Raw genomic sequence first — 15,494 nt, forward strand, 5'->3', positions numbered from 1 at the left:
GGAGTTAAATATTAGTGTGTAGATTAACATGTATTTAACCTCATGTAAAAAAACAGTAAATGTAATAATGCAAGTGAGTCTGAAAAAAAAGAACAAAGAAATTTTTTGAATCAAGTAAATAACAACTAACAAGAATATGCTCACAGAATTTACTTTCTCACGTTTGAAATCTCTCTTCGACTATATGTCCTCTGATTAGGCTGTTGGACTTAGTCTCCCAATTTTCACTATGTTACACTTTCACTCATACTTGTCCCCACCACTACTGGAATCTGTATCTGATGAGAAGTAGGTCTATTATTTGACGCTTGAGACTCTGATACACCATTCAATTTTTATCACACATTTATTTGTCCACATATACATTTTTCTACTCTAAGTTCCTTGATAGATATGATTCCATCACTTTGAAAACTTCCTAGTATACGACTATTATGACTTCCGTAGCTAAAGGTGAGAATGAATAAATTGGATATTGACATCGTTGACTGTTGTTATTCCAATACAAAGATAAATATGAGAGAAGATTTAACATTTTATAACATTTATTTAATATATTTACAAATTAACCCTGTTCTGAAAAGTGTTCAAATGTATTTAGACGAGTAAAGTGTGGATTGAGGAAGACTGACATTTCTGCAGCTACAGGAAGTGTAACAAATGTCTGCCCTACCTACCCAGGGCCCTGCAAACTAGCAGCATCAAAGCTGTGTTGTGGTGTACTAAATTTTGGAATCACAGGTCACTTTTACATCCAAATCCTATTCTGATGATTAATAAGTCAAATCCAGGTTGATGGCATTTAAGGGTGCTTCATTTCAAGAGCCTTGGATGATAGATTTACCAGCATAACTTCCTGTGAAAGAAATTTGGTACCCTAGATTCTCTGCAATCTTTCTAACACTTAGTGGGTTGTTAAACACATGTCATTAATGCATGCATTGATGTCAGAACATTCCAGGATACAACTGGACAGGATGAAGTTAACAGGATTAGCTTTCTTACTCTATTCATTACATCTTCAAGGATGTGTGGCAGATAAAATCATTAAATGCCCATCACCTGTCGGGACAAATGGGATGAAAATAACCGTGATCACTCATCACAACAAGACTGGACAGTACATTGAACAGGTGAGTGATATTCTGCTCTTTGTCTCAATTATAGAAGTACAGCATGGTTAAGCTGTAACATGTATTTTTGATAAGATACCAGGTGACATACAGGCAAGGTTTGAAATTTCATTGGTGTTTCCTCCTGTAACTTTATAGTTAACAAATATTGCCAAGTAAACACAGACTATGAACAAATTGTGCTGCTCTCCTTTGGATCTTTTCTAGTTCTTGAATCAAGTAATCTTGGAGAGGGTCCCATAAACTGTTATAATGGGAGACTTCAACACAAATTTGTTAGACAGTACCACAGCTTCAACTTGACAGTTTTGTAATAATTTCAAAGCATGTAACATGACAATTTTACTTCTCGGACCAACCCACCACACTAATTACAGTCACACTCTTCTCGATCTAATAATAACAAACAACTCAGCGAAAGTTCTGCAACATGGACAAACATCAGCCCCGGGACTATCTGGACATGATATAATCTACCTGTCGTATCAATTACAAAGCTTGAAACCAAGGACGAAAATATTATCATTCAGGGACCTCAGATAAATTGACGCAGACAAATTAGAAGATGCTCTTTCCATGCCGTGGATGGAGATAAATCACGCCAATAATGTAGAGGAAATGGTTTCAACATTTAATAACCTAGTAATGCAACTCTATGATCAGCACGCCCCAATGCATACGGGAAAAGCTTCCAGAGCTCCTAGATGATGAAATTCGCCACTTAATGGCTAAACGAGACACTGGTCATAGACGGTACAAACACTACCCAATGGAAGTGAACCACAAGGCTTATAAAACACTGCGTAATAAAACGAGCTCTAAAATTCAAAGCACTAGACTACAATACACCCATAACTTGATTAGACCTGATGTACGCCCTGCGACGATGTGGAAATCTATCAAATATTTTGGCATCAATAACCAGAAATCTAATGAAAAACTAAATGTAACGTGGATGAATTAAACGATTATTTCATCTCGCCAATGGGAATTAATCCGGTCGTGAAAGAAAAAACAATACATATGATAATATGCCATCTCCACACAGAGATAAATTTTACTTCAGTCATGTCACACTGCAAGAAGTGACTGACTCAATAAAACGCATGAAGACCAAGGCTAGGAGCGTAAATAATATAGGCCACGAAATGCTCATGAAAATTCTCCTCCACATCATTTATCCATTGGTGAATATCTTTAATCATTCACTACAACACGGGACTTATCCGGAAATGTGGAAAATGACCACAGTTCGCCCGTTCCGAAAATAAGACTGGCAAAGGACATCAGTGACTATCGGCCGATTAACATTTTATGCATATTGTCAAATGCTTTAGAATTCATAGTTCACAAGCAAATTACCAACTATCTTACTCAACACAATCTCCTTGATATCCACCAGTCTGGCTTTAGACCAAGACACAGCACTTGCAGTGCATTAACACATGTGACTGATGTCATAAGGCAAACTGTGGACAAAAAACAACTGACAGTTCTAGCGTTATTGGATTTTAGTAAAGCTTTCAACACTGTTGACAGAGACATACTTATATCCAAATTAAATAGTTTAAATTTCTCCACGAGTGCACTCCAGTGGATCAGTTCCTATCTCACCGGCCGCCGACAGTGTGTACTTAATAACAACAATGAACAACAACAACAATGGCTATGGTTGACGTAGGAATACAACAAGGATCTGTACTGGGCCCCCTATTTTTCACTTTGTATATAAATGGCATAGCTTCTGGATTAAAACAGTGTAAATACCATTTATACACAGATGATTTACATATATATATATGTATATATATACATATATATATACATATATATACATATATATATGTATATATATATACATATATATATACACAGCAAATTCGAAAACCTACACTCAGAAACACTTCACCTACATGAAGACTTGATGACCATAGATATATGGGCCAAAAATCACAGATTAAAATTAAACCCATAAAAAACCCAGGCATTATTATTTGTTACCCTAAATTACTTTGCAACTCAATCAAACGGCGTTACCACAATTGTCCATAAGAGGTACTCCTATACAGTATAGCCAAAATGTAAGAAATCTTGGTATAATATTTGACGAACATCTGTCCTGGTCTGCCCAAACTATATCTGTGTGTAGAAAAATATACGGAACGCTACACTGTCTCAGTAAATTCAAATTGACTTTCCCTTCTAAACTAAAGAAAATTCTTGTTGAATCACTTGCATTACCTTATTTTGATTATTGCAATATAATTGACAACAACCTAGGAGTAGACTGGGGAAGGAAATTACAGTGTGCTCAGAATGCTTGTGTAAGATTTATCTGTGGATTTCGTTACGCTGACTATGCCACACCGTCTTACACACGGCTCGGGTGGCTTCGCCTGCAAGAATGACGCACACTTCATACTCTTTGCTTTTTGCATAATATCCTTAAAACTTCTCAACCAGCCTATCTCTGTGATCGCATCAAGCTCCTCTCCACTGACCATAACAAAAATACCCGATCCTGCAGCACCATGTGTTAATCCCTTCCTGTACACAGAACAGCAATCTACGTGAAATCATTCACCGTTGCCACAGCCCGACAATGGAATCTCTTACCAGTGGACGTCAGAAACATGTCCAGCAGCTCAGCTTTTAAACATGCCTGTATCGAAACACTAGGTAAACATGCATGAATCATACAGTTAGGACTGGAAAACACCTCATCCTGCCACCTCTTCATGATTATTTCTGTCTTACTTTCACAGATATTCTTCTTCTTATTATTATTCTTACTAATCCTTCTCTTCACCTCTCAATTGAAGGCGTTATCTCAGTATACTGTAGAAATGTATATATTTTCTAAACTTTCTCTTAAGTAGTAGTTATAGTACTCGTTATTCATATATTTTTAATGTACTCTACATACGATGTGTATTATATAAATGATATGATTTTTTTTTTTAATGTGTGATTACTTTCATTAATACTATTACTCTTAATATTGTTATCATATTATTGTCATCAGTGGTTATTATTAACAGTGTTCTAGGTTAAGACTGGTTAAGTGTAAGGAAGGAAGTACATCCCTAACTTTGCCATAATAAATAAAATATATTATTATTATTATTATTCTTGTTTTCGAATAGGTCTACTATGGACCACGTTAAGTATCATTCATTTACGGTTCTTCCTCTTTCGATCGGCCCAGTACTTCTTCATCCTTTCGGAGTGGGCTTCTTTACGTTCTCGTGACCAGTTGTTGCCGGTCCGTTTTTTTCTACTTTGATCTTTGAATCCCTTAATTTTGTTGATGAATTTTCTGTATTCCTGTCTGTTGTATACTGCCTGCTGTGATATATTATTTTCCTCCATATCCTCCTTGACCCCTTTAAGCCAGCTAGTTTGTGTCTTCCTGTTCTCCATGTATTCCAGAATTCGCTTGGCTGTTCTCTCTGGTGGCATTCTTTTAATGTGTCCGTAGAAGCAGAGTCTTCTCTTCTTGAAGGATGTTGTGATTTTTTCGGTCCTTTTGTATAGTTCCTCATTTGGTCGCAGTCTAAATTCTTGACCCACTTTCCTGGGCCCTAGTATCTTCCTCAAGATCTTCCTTTCTGTCTTTTCAATGTTTTCTAGTAAGCCCTTCCTGTTCAGTGGAATACATTCGATCGCATATAGACTTTCTGGTTTGATGACAGTGTTGTAATGTCTGATTTTTGCAGTGAATGAAACTGATTTTTTATTGTAGACATTTCGACATAACTGGTATGCTGCTTCCATCTTTCTTGCCCTTTCCTGTAATGCTATTCCTGGTAGTCCTGTTGGGGTTATCCATTCCCCTAGATATTTAAACTTCTGTACTCTTTTAATTGTTCCATATTTGGTGACAATATTTTGTGTCGGATCCTTTTTGTCCTGAATAATTAGTTCCGTCTTTTCGAAGGATATCTGAAGTCCCGTCTTTACAGCAGTCTCTTGAAGTGTTTCAATTTGTACCTTGGCTGTTTCAGTGTCTTCTGCCAGTATTGCCATATCATCTGCAAATGCTAGACAGTCAATTTTGACTCCAGATCTTCCCAGTGATATTCCATTTTTCACCCCTAATTCCATCAGTCTCTTCCTCCACTCTCTGACCACTTTTTCAAGTATAAGATTAAACAGAAGTGGTGACATCCCGTCCCCTTGTCGGACACCTGTTTTGATCTTGAATGGTTTTGACAACATACCCATAAACTTAACCTGTGATGTAGTGTCAGTGATGGTTTCTTTGATTAAATTTCTAGTTTTTTTATCTATCCCAAACTCTTCTAACGTGCTTATCAAGGTTGCTCTGTCGACTGAATCATAGGCTTTCTTAAAATCCACAAATATAATCACTAGATTTTTGGCTGTGAGTGCACGTAGTTGTATTATGGAGATTAGGTTGAAAATTTGCTCGCTGCATGATCTCCCTTTCCGGAATCCTGCCTGGTATTCACCAAGTTCTTTTTCTATTATCCCTTCAGTCCTGTTTTGTAGTGCCTTGGATAGAATTTTAGAGGCAACTGGTGGCAATGATATTCCTCTGTAATTGTTAATGTTTGTTCTGTCTCCTTTTTTGTGCAGCGGGTGTATTAATGATGTCTTCCATTCCTTTGGGATGCTCTCCGTTTGCCAAATCTCCTCAAACAGTGCTTCTAGCTGAGTCACTAAGTGTTCTCCGGCATATTTCAATAACTCTGCAACTATTGAATCTTCACCTGATGTCTTATTGTTCTTCAGTCCTGTTATTATTCCCCTGATTTCTTCTTTATTAGGTGGTTCTGAGTCTGGTGTCTGGTTCTTGGGTTTCTCAAACATTAGAGTTTCCTCAGGTTTTTTACAGTTCAGTAGTTTCTGGAAATAATTTGCAAGGTGTTGGCAATTCTGTTCATTTCCAGTGATTAGATTTCCTTCGTCATCTTTGAAGCATAGGGTTGGCGGTTTGTATCTTGTTAAGTTCCTCCTGAATGTCTGGTAGAAATTACGTGTATTGTTTTTCACGAAATCTTCTTCTAGTTTCTTTAGTTGCTGTGTGTCATAATGTTTTCGTTCACCTCTTGTGGTTTTAGCTGTTGTTTTCCTTTGTGCTTTGAATGACTCCCAGTCTTCTGGTTTCTTAGTTGAGTTCCATTTCTTCCATGTCTGAGCCCTTCTTTGTAGTGCTTCTTCGCAAACTTCATTCCACCACGGATGTTTCTTCTTTTTACTTCGTAGGATTGTTTGTTCCGCTGTTTGTTGTATTGATGTTGCCATCTCAGTCCAACTGTGACTTTGAATCTTATTTATCCTGTTCTGGTATTCATTCACAGTCTGCTGATTGAACTTCAGATCTTCTATTCTGTATCTTGTAATTTTTGTACCACTACTTTTTCTCCTTTCTGGTGTTAATTTCATCTTAATTTTTGTCAGATAGTGGTCAGAGTCGAAGTTTGCTCCTCTAGCTACATGTACATCTTGAATTTCTCTGGAGTTTTCATAACTGATTGCAACATGGTTAATCTGAAATTCGCCCAATAACTTGTTAGGTGATATCCATGTTGTTTGTTTCTTTGGCTTCTTCTGGAACTTGGTGGTCATGATGTTCAAATTGAATTTTTCACACAACTCTATCAACCTCTTACCATTCATGTTTGTCTTGCTGTGAGCCGTGAATTTTCCTGTGGTTCTTGATGGTTCATTCCTTCCAATTTGTGCATTGAAGTCTCCTAGCAGAATTACAACATTTTTCTCTGGAGTATTTCCTAGAATTTCTTATTATTATTATTATTATTATTATATTACTATATCAACCTGCTGAACGGAGATTAAAATCGAGAAAGAGCTTCCTAACAACTACTCATTCATTCCAAGGAACAGTTTCGAAAGAATGAGACCATTAATTTGTCTGAATGGCTGGAACCGAAGGAATCTCTACCTCCTGGCCACACAGAGAACTGGCCAATCTGGAAGTCCCTGAACAGACTGCAATCTGAAGTTGTAAGAACAAGGTATATAAGTGGCATTTTCCAACCAAGACAGTTCTATGTGATTGTGGCGAATTTCAAACAACATAACATCTCTTACGTTGTCCGTTGTGCCCATCCAGATGTACAATGAGTGATTTGACTCAAGCTAATTCTAATGCTCTCGAAGTGGCTCAGTTATGTGCAGGAAGTTTGAAGTCACTTCATAAACACATATTTGTATTCTTGTGTCCATTTCATGCTTCTTTTTTTATATTTTCATGTTTCATATTTTGTACTTCTGACACAAATAAATAAATAAACGCCTTTGAGCTATGGTGTTACTGTCCTGTGCTCTGGGATCATGGGTATATCATCTCTCAAGTAAAACTGTGCTATGTAGAATGAATAAAGAAATGGAGACAACAAAAAGAGTGAAGAAAAGGATAAATAGATGAGCTATTTTGGGTACATACTGCAGAACAAGAAGTACTGGCTCCTTCAGTTCATCATTGAAGGAAAAGTCCAAGGTAGAAGAGGGCTTGGGAGAAGGTGAATTTCATAGCTCACAAATGGGCGACAGTGGTCTGACATGACATCTTTGCAACTGTTCCGAGTTAGTTTCGACAAAGTTTTGTGGAACAAGATGACAGCCAATATCCACTAAAGACAAGATATATGAAGAAGAAGAAGAAGAAGAATATACATTTTAAAAAGTACTCTTCTTATTTTTAAATTTGAATTGTGAAATTACAACCATTTTTCTCAATGTAGCTTCTCAGTTGAAAAATCACATTTCCCTAAGAAGCTGGCAGTTAGTGCACCATCCAGACACGATTCATTTTGAAGCACATGCACTGAAACTGCACTAGAAAAAAATATGAACGTCCACTTGTATAAATGCCTGCCTTTGGCTTTTATATAAAAAATGAAATTTCCCCAATTTTTTGTTTATTGCTTTTATAGAGAATAGATCACTCGTAAGTTCTTTGGCATCATTGTCATAAGTGATGATGAACTAATTTTTTTTAACAAATACGTTAAGTGTTTGCTTTATCAAGAAGATGATTTTGAGTAGTATTAATGTATACATAGCCTACGCAATGTGTTCTGCCCTTAGGCAGGTCTTCACACAGCCACTCTCCATGCAGTTCTGTCTGCAGCTATCCTCTTAGTTTTTTGTAATTTCCTGCTACTTTGACACTGTCCACCATCTGGTACCTTCTCCGTCTTCTTTTTCTCCTTCCATTTACCGATCCTTCCAGAGCTTCCATCAGAAACTCTCTCTTGGTAGTGAGTGTCCACGCCAGTTCCTCTTCCTTGTATGAATGGTTTGTAATAACTTCCTCTTTTCTCCAACTCTCTCCAGTATGTGGTTATTCTGTACCCTTTCCACCCAGGATAGCCTTTCCATCCTTCTCCATAACCACATCTAGTATCTTTTCACCTACTTTCCTTAGTGTCCAGGTCTTTGCTCCATATAGCACCACACTCCAAACAAAGCATTTTGCAAGCTGTCTTAACGGCCACACGTGAACAGTGAATACTGTATCTTCTAAGTTCCAATTTGGATCTCAGTGCTGTTACATGATACACATGCTTGGAGATGTGCAGTAGAAGCACTGTGAACTATGCTGAAACAGGGTGTTTAACCCTAGAATACTGACATTAGTAAAATTAACGTGTATGTGTCTTATAACTGTGCACTGCTCCTTCCTGCGTTATCCCCAACAGACTACCTCCATGCAGTGCTTCCATGATCAATGTGGATGAAGTCGCCATAGCATTAAGATGCATGTATGAGGAGCGAATGCTGGAAGAGTTCATTTTCGGTCAGTCACTGCGCATTTTTACGTATTGTTAGTATTGACGCATTATTGTTGGTACGTAAAACGTACGTATTATTAGTATGTAACAGGTACTTGGATGTTGTCATATGCGGGTAGGTTGCTCATTCCAGATGCTTGCCTTATAGCTATTAGGCATGTGACTTTCCAGGACACAATGGATAACTGAAGAGAAACAGGAGAAGTTCATTTGTCATATTCTTGACAAGCTGGATGAAGATGAGAGCGAGGAAGACAACCATTTAGATACTGAATCTGAGCACGATGACTCATCGATGACGATCCAAACTATTCACCCAACGATGATGGTTCCAAAGATAATGTTGACTGTGGTCCAGATTTACAAACTTCTGTTGAAATTCAGCCAATTGAGTAGCCATCGAAAGAGAAGTCTCAAAAAGGAACTAGGAACAGAATAACAGAAGCAACTGCTTCAAACAGCTCAGCTTCAGCCTCTCAACGTCTAGAACAGTGTTTTGTTGACTGTGAAGTGGATAAACTGTTTGGTAATAATGGGCATATATGGAAAACAACTGATTCATAAACAGAAAGATGCCCAAGAAAGAACATAGTTCATATATGACCAGGACCTACGTTGAACACAGAAGCTGATCCACTAAAGTGTTTTGAATTTTCTTTACTAACAACATAATGCAATTTATACCTGTAATTCTTAAATAATATATTACTTCTGGCAACAATGTGGTGTTTGCTTATTGTTTTAGCGTAGATATGGACATGCACATAAATTTTATGCATGTAAATTTTATTTATGTTAGTATTGGGAAACTAGTGAATAATGTTAGTATTCTAGGGTTAAGGAGGAGTCAGTCATTATCTGCTTTTTGTGGAACAGCAATGGTATTAGAACCCACCATCTCCCGAATGCAAATTCACAGCAACATGAACTCGCCAACTCGCTTAGTTTCTTCTTACATTATTACATTACAGTACCCTCTAATGAAATAACATGATGTATGAATGGTTGAAACAGTTTCTGAACAATAGTGTTTAAGAAGGTAAGGTAAGGTAAGGGTGTACTCTGCCCGAAGGCAGATCCAAACCTCCGCAGAGGTGTGCCTGAGCCGGAGTTTACGTACGCTAGGGTGGCCAGTTCCTTTGCGCTCCTCCATTCCCTTACCCCCCCTCCCCCCCCCCCAAACAATGCATGGCAACCCATCCAAATCTTGACCATGCCCAATGTTGCTTAACTTCAGAGATCGCACGGGATGTTTAAGAAGGAAATGACCAATTTTCATGTCTGTAACATCTTCAGTTTTGAGATATAAGTATCCTCATACAGAGAATCAACTCCTTTTTAACCTCTTTTCACCCAACCAAGTGGATTTTATAAAAACAAAAAACATGTTTATTTTTAAAGGAGATTCCAGTACCAAATTTTACTTCTAATCTTCAGTTTTTGAGATATAAGTATCCTCATGAAAAGAATTTAACTCCTTTCTCACCTCTTTTCACCTCCATTAAGTGGATTTTCCAAAAACAAACAAGAAATATATGTATCTCAGAAGTGAAGCTTCCACGGTGTGAAGAATTATTTAATTTAATTTCCGGGTTGAACCGTGTTGTACTTGTATGCACATCACGTACAGTTTGCCGACGTTTCGAATACATTGCAGTATTCTTTGTCAAGGCGACTGAAATACTCCTACTCGATCCGAGGTAATCAGTCTCCCAGGCAGAAATTACACTACTACTAGAGTGGCCTTGATCTTGGCCTTTTATATCCTAGCCTTTCTGGCTGACGTAAGCCCTGGCTGTCTCGCGAGAATTCTGGAAAGTATGCGTCAAAGCCAGGTAGTGGGGACTTGCCCGTGCTGTTATGTAATGGGGTTGCGGCCCATGTGTTTATGTTGTGGTCTGTATGTCTTAAACTATGAATGATAGGCATCCAAGAATTACTGATTTTATATCCTTCTTCTAAATCATGGCATAATGAATTCATGAACCTGGTGTTAATTACTAAAATAGTCATAAAAGAGACAGGAGCATTTATATTCTCTCTCTTAAAAAAAAGAAAAAACAAGAAAACCAAGCAGTAGGTTGTGTTTGAATGTACGACCTCAGGAATATCAGTCCAACTCTTTACCACTATATCACAAGAATCATGCACAAGTGGTCCATTATAATTATAGATATCAGGCAACATCAGACCATGGTCCAACAACCTATAACACTGCAATTCTCCGACTAGTAGCAAAGGGACCCGAAGGGGACTTAACGTTCAAGAGAGTGACCACTATCGTTTTGATAGCTGTACATCTATTCCACAGGTTAAGGCACAAGATCTTAGTGAGAATGGGATGAACTTCAGGTCCTGGAATGTTACTACACATACTGGACAAACAACATGTATTGGAAAAGACTGCGGCTTAGTGCAAACAACATTTTCACGTGAGTAAATCATTAATAATATTGTATATGTTCATTTTTATGACTTGAATACCGCACACAATACATGTATCAGGAAACACTGCAGCCTAGAACACACAGCATTTTCACATGAGTGAATTTGTGATAATATTCATGTTTATACTGTATTTATGAATTGAATAGTAGATTATAATGAAATTGATGTTGATAACCTATTTATATTACTTTTTATGTCAGCAGAAATCTTGTTACTTGTCAAAAACACATCAACAGATTCCCCTGCCCTACTTTCACCTATTCATGTAATGCCAGCTTTGATAATAGAATTATACGAGGGTAATCCCAAAAATAAGGTATCCTATTTTTTTATAAATACAGAACTCTGTTCGTGTGGCTGTTGGTCACAATATTGTGGGGAGTGTTTCCCGCGCTTGCATATAAACATGTGCACGCTACACTGAAGCGCTCAGTCTTGGCTTGGCAGCTGCTGAGAATGGAGCTCCCGTTGGATGTTACCACCAAGTGCAAAGCGCGCGCAGTTATTCAGTTCTTGAACGCAAAAGGTACTGAATCGATTGAAATCCATCGCCAATTGTTAGAATGGTGAGTCATGCATGGATGTAAAAAATATACATAAGTGGTGTAGAGAGTTTGCAACCGGTTGGACTGTAATTCACGACGAACAAATAAAGGAGCGGGAGACCGTCAATTTCCGTTGAGACAGTCATGAAGGTTGAACATATCATGCATGAAGATTGGTGGATCACCCTGGATGATTGCTGAACTTTGGTTCCTGAAGTTTCCCAAAGCACCGCTCCCAACTTCCTGAAAAGCATGGCGGTGAGCTGGTATGACATAGGCATACAAAAACCGTCACAGCGTCTCCAAAAATGCATCGACCAAAATGGTGATCATGTAGAAAAATAACTAAATGTTCAAGCTGTAAAATGATATAAACCATTGTAGAAATAAACAGGTCTATGTAATTACAAAAAAATAGGAGACCTTATATTTGGGATTACCTTCGTAATTAATGACTTCAGATTACCCTACTCACTATAAATCTCTGCCAACAGATGCTCCTAAACCGACATCATAGCCAACTCTGATTCTTCTGTTCTATGCTTCTCCACTCCCCTGAACTGTCTTCTGAAGTTTATACCACAGTACAGAACTTTTTCACTTCTACTGCTCTATTCTACATGCTAAAGAAACATAACAATGAAGTATAAGTAATGGGAAGGATCAAATAAGTGGCAAATCAAGTCATATCATACTTGTATATACACTGGCAGAAAATGAAATTCCAACGCAAAGAACAAATTAGTTTAGAGGAGTGCAATTTAGGCTAAGCAACTGTCCAGGTAAAATATTAATTTGATTAAATTTTCCAGATCACTGGTTCAAGTATGCATGAAAAGACATGTGACATGGTGGTACATTAATAACCACTGTAGTTGCCACGATTTGAATGCAAACATGCATGCAATGTGTCATACAGGTGCCATATGTCATTTTATGGGATGAAGTTCCATGCCTGTTGGAATTGGTCAGTCAAATCAGCAACGGTTAATGCTGGTATTGGATGATGCTGGATTTGTTGTCCCATAAGTGCTCAACAGGCAAAAAGGTCTGATGAACTTGCAGGCCAAGGCAACTGGTCAACACTCTGTAGAGCACGTTGGGTGACAGCCATGGTATGAGGACGAGCATTATCCTGTTGGAAAACACCCCCTTGAATACTCTAAATGAATGGCAGCACAACCGGTTCAATCACCAGTCTGCCATACAAATCTGCTGTCAAGTTTCTTGGAATGACGAGAGTGCTCCTGCTGTCAAAGGAAATTACTCCCCAGACCATAACTTCTGGTGTAGGTCCAGTGTGTTGATGCTGCAGCTTGGTTCCAAGCGCTCAAGTTGCCTCTTCCAACCCACGGCCATCACTGGCACCAGGACAGAAACGGTTCTCATCTAAGAACACAACAGATCTCCACTCTGCCCTCCTCGTTCTTCTTCGTGAATGGGTTGCTTAGGATCACGCAAAATCGACACTTTCTAGCCTTCCTGTTGGCCCAGAATTCCTTCATGCGCAACAACTGGATCTCTTTTCGTTGCTCTGACCATGTATGTTGTGTAATCTTCTCTTCTTCCTCGAAACAGTGTGTGTGTGTGATTTTCCTGATTTCATTCCGGTCAAGTAGGTTTGGTGATCCTAATGCCTTCAGGTCTTTTTCTGTAAGCTTGTACCAATTCAGTCTAGTAGCTTTGTTCTTTATGAATGTATGTATTTTGTGCATTAGTCTGTTCGGGTCCATTCTTTCTAAGTGTCCCATGAATTGAATTCTTCGCATTCGCATTGTGTCTGTGATTTTGGGAATTTTAAAATACATTTCTGTTTAGGCTTTGGATAATGTACACCGTCTTTGGTTCCTGGCCCAAGGATTTTTCTCATTAGTTTATGTTCTTTCACTTCTATTTGGTGTTTTAGCATTTTGTGTTCGAGGTTGAGTGTCTCTGAAGCATAGAGTGCTTCAGGTTTGATTACAGTTGTACAATGTCAGATTTTGCAGTTCCAGGAGAGGCTCTTTTTGTTGTATATAATTTTTGTTATCTGAAAAACAATCTCCATTTTCTGGAGTCTCGATTCAATAGATTTCGTTACAGTTTGCTGTAATCCATTCACCTAGGGAGCGGTGATAAGGGAACAGGGAACTGGAAATCAAGTAGGGATGACATAAAATTGTTAGTGTTGAACTGTAGAAGTATTGTAAGGAAAGGAATAGAATTAAGTAATTTAATAGATATATATTTACCAGATATTGTAATAGGAGTTGAATCATGGCTGAGAAATGATATAATGGATGCAGAAATTTTCTCACAGCACTGGAGTGTGTATCGTAGAGATAGGATAGGAAGGGTGGGAGGGGGAGTGTTCATTCTGGTGAAAGAAGAATTTGTAAGCTACGAAAAAGTTAAGGATGAGACACATGAAATTCTAGGTGTAAGGCTCATTTCTAAAGATAATAGGCAACTTGATATATTTGGAGTGTACAGATCGGGAAAGGGTAGCATTGACGCGGATTCGGAATTATTTGATAGGATAGTCAGCTATGTGGGAAACGACATGGAAAGAAATGTGATTGTACCGGGAGATCTCAATTTGCCAGATGTCAATTGGGAAGGAAATGCGAACGACAGGAAGCATGACCAACAAATGGCAAATAAGTTAATATGGGAAGGACAGCTGATTCAGAAAGTGATGGAACCAACCAGAGGGAAAAATATCCTGGATGTGGTGCTGATACAACCAGATGAGCTCTATAGGAAAACTGAAGTAATAGATGGTATTAGTGATCATGAAGCTGTTTTTGTGGTAGTTAAAAAAAAAGTGATAGAAAGGACGGTCTTAAAAGTAGGACTGTTAGGCAGTACCATATGGCTGATAAAGCAGGCATGAGGCAGTTTCTAAAAAGTAGCTATGATCGGTGGAAAACGGTAAATAAAAATGTAAACAGACTCTGGGATGGGTTTAAAGAAATTGTTGAGGAATGCGAAAACAGGTTTGTACCATTAAGGGTGGTAAGGAATGGTAAAGACCCACCTTATTATAATAGAGAAATAAAAAGACTAAGAAGGAGGTGCAGACTGGAAAGAAATAGAGTTAGAAATGGCTGTGGAAGTAAGGAGAAATTGAAGGAACTTACTAGAAAATTGAATCTAGCAAAGAAGGCAGCTAAGGATAACATGATGGCAAGCATAATTGGCAGTCATATGAATTTTAGTGAAAAATGGAAGGGTATGTATAGGTATTTTAAGGCAGAAACAGGTTCCAAGAAGGACATTCCAGGAATAATTAATGAACAAGGGGAGTGTGTATGTGATGATCTTCAAAAGGCAGAAGTATTCAGTCAGCAGTATGTAAAGATTGTTGGTTACAAGGATGATGTCGAGATAGAGGAGGAGACTAAGGCCAAAGAAATAATAAAATTTACGTATGATAACAATGACATTTACAATAAGATACAAAAGTTGAAAACTAGAAAAGCGGCTGGAATTGATCAGATTTCTGGGGATATACTAAAGACAATGGGTTGGGATATAGTACCATATCTGAAGTACTTATTTGATTATTGTTTGGTTGGAGAAGCTATACCAGATGAATG

General features: G+C 38.0%; 1 protein-coding gene across 2 annotated transcripts in view; it reads left to right on the top strand.

Moving 5' to 3' along the window:
- The window catches only part of LOC136862992 (hemolymph lipopolysaccharide-binding protein), a 56,344-nt gene that overhangs the window by 20,286 nt on the left and 20,564 nt on the right, over positions 1 to 15,494 (top strand). The window contains exons 2-3 of one of the 2 annotated variants that reach the window (XM_067139314.2): positions 952 to 1,133; positions 11,232 to 11,352. In XM_067139314.2, coding sequence (XP_066995415.1) covers positions 978 to 1,133; positions 11,232 to 11,352 — 277 coding nt within the window. In that variant the 5' untranslated portion in view covers positions 952 to 977. The remainder of the gene's footprint in view (positions 1 to 951; positions 1,134 to 11,231; positions 11,353 to 15,494) is intronic. The other variant, XM_067139305.2, reaches the window with a different exon arrangement.

Source organism: Anabrus simplex, chromosome 1, assembly GCF_040414725.1.
Source record: "Anabrus simplex isolate iqAnaSimp1 chromosome 1, ASM4041472v1, whole genome shotgun sequence".
Taxonomy (NCBI): domain Eukaryota; kingdom Metazoa; phylum Arthropoda; class Insecta; order Orthoptera; family Tettigoniidae; genus Anabrus; species Anabrus simplex.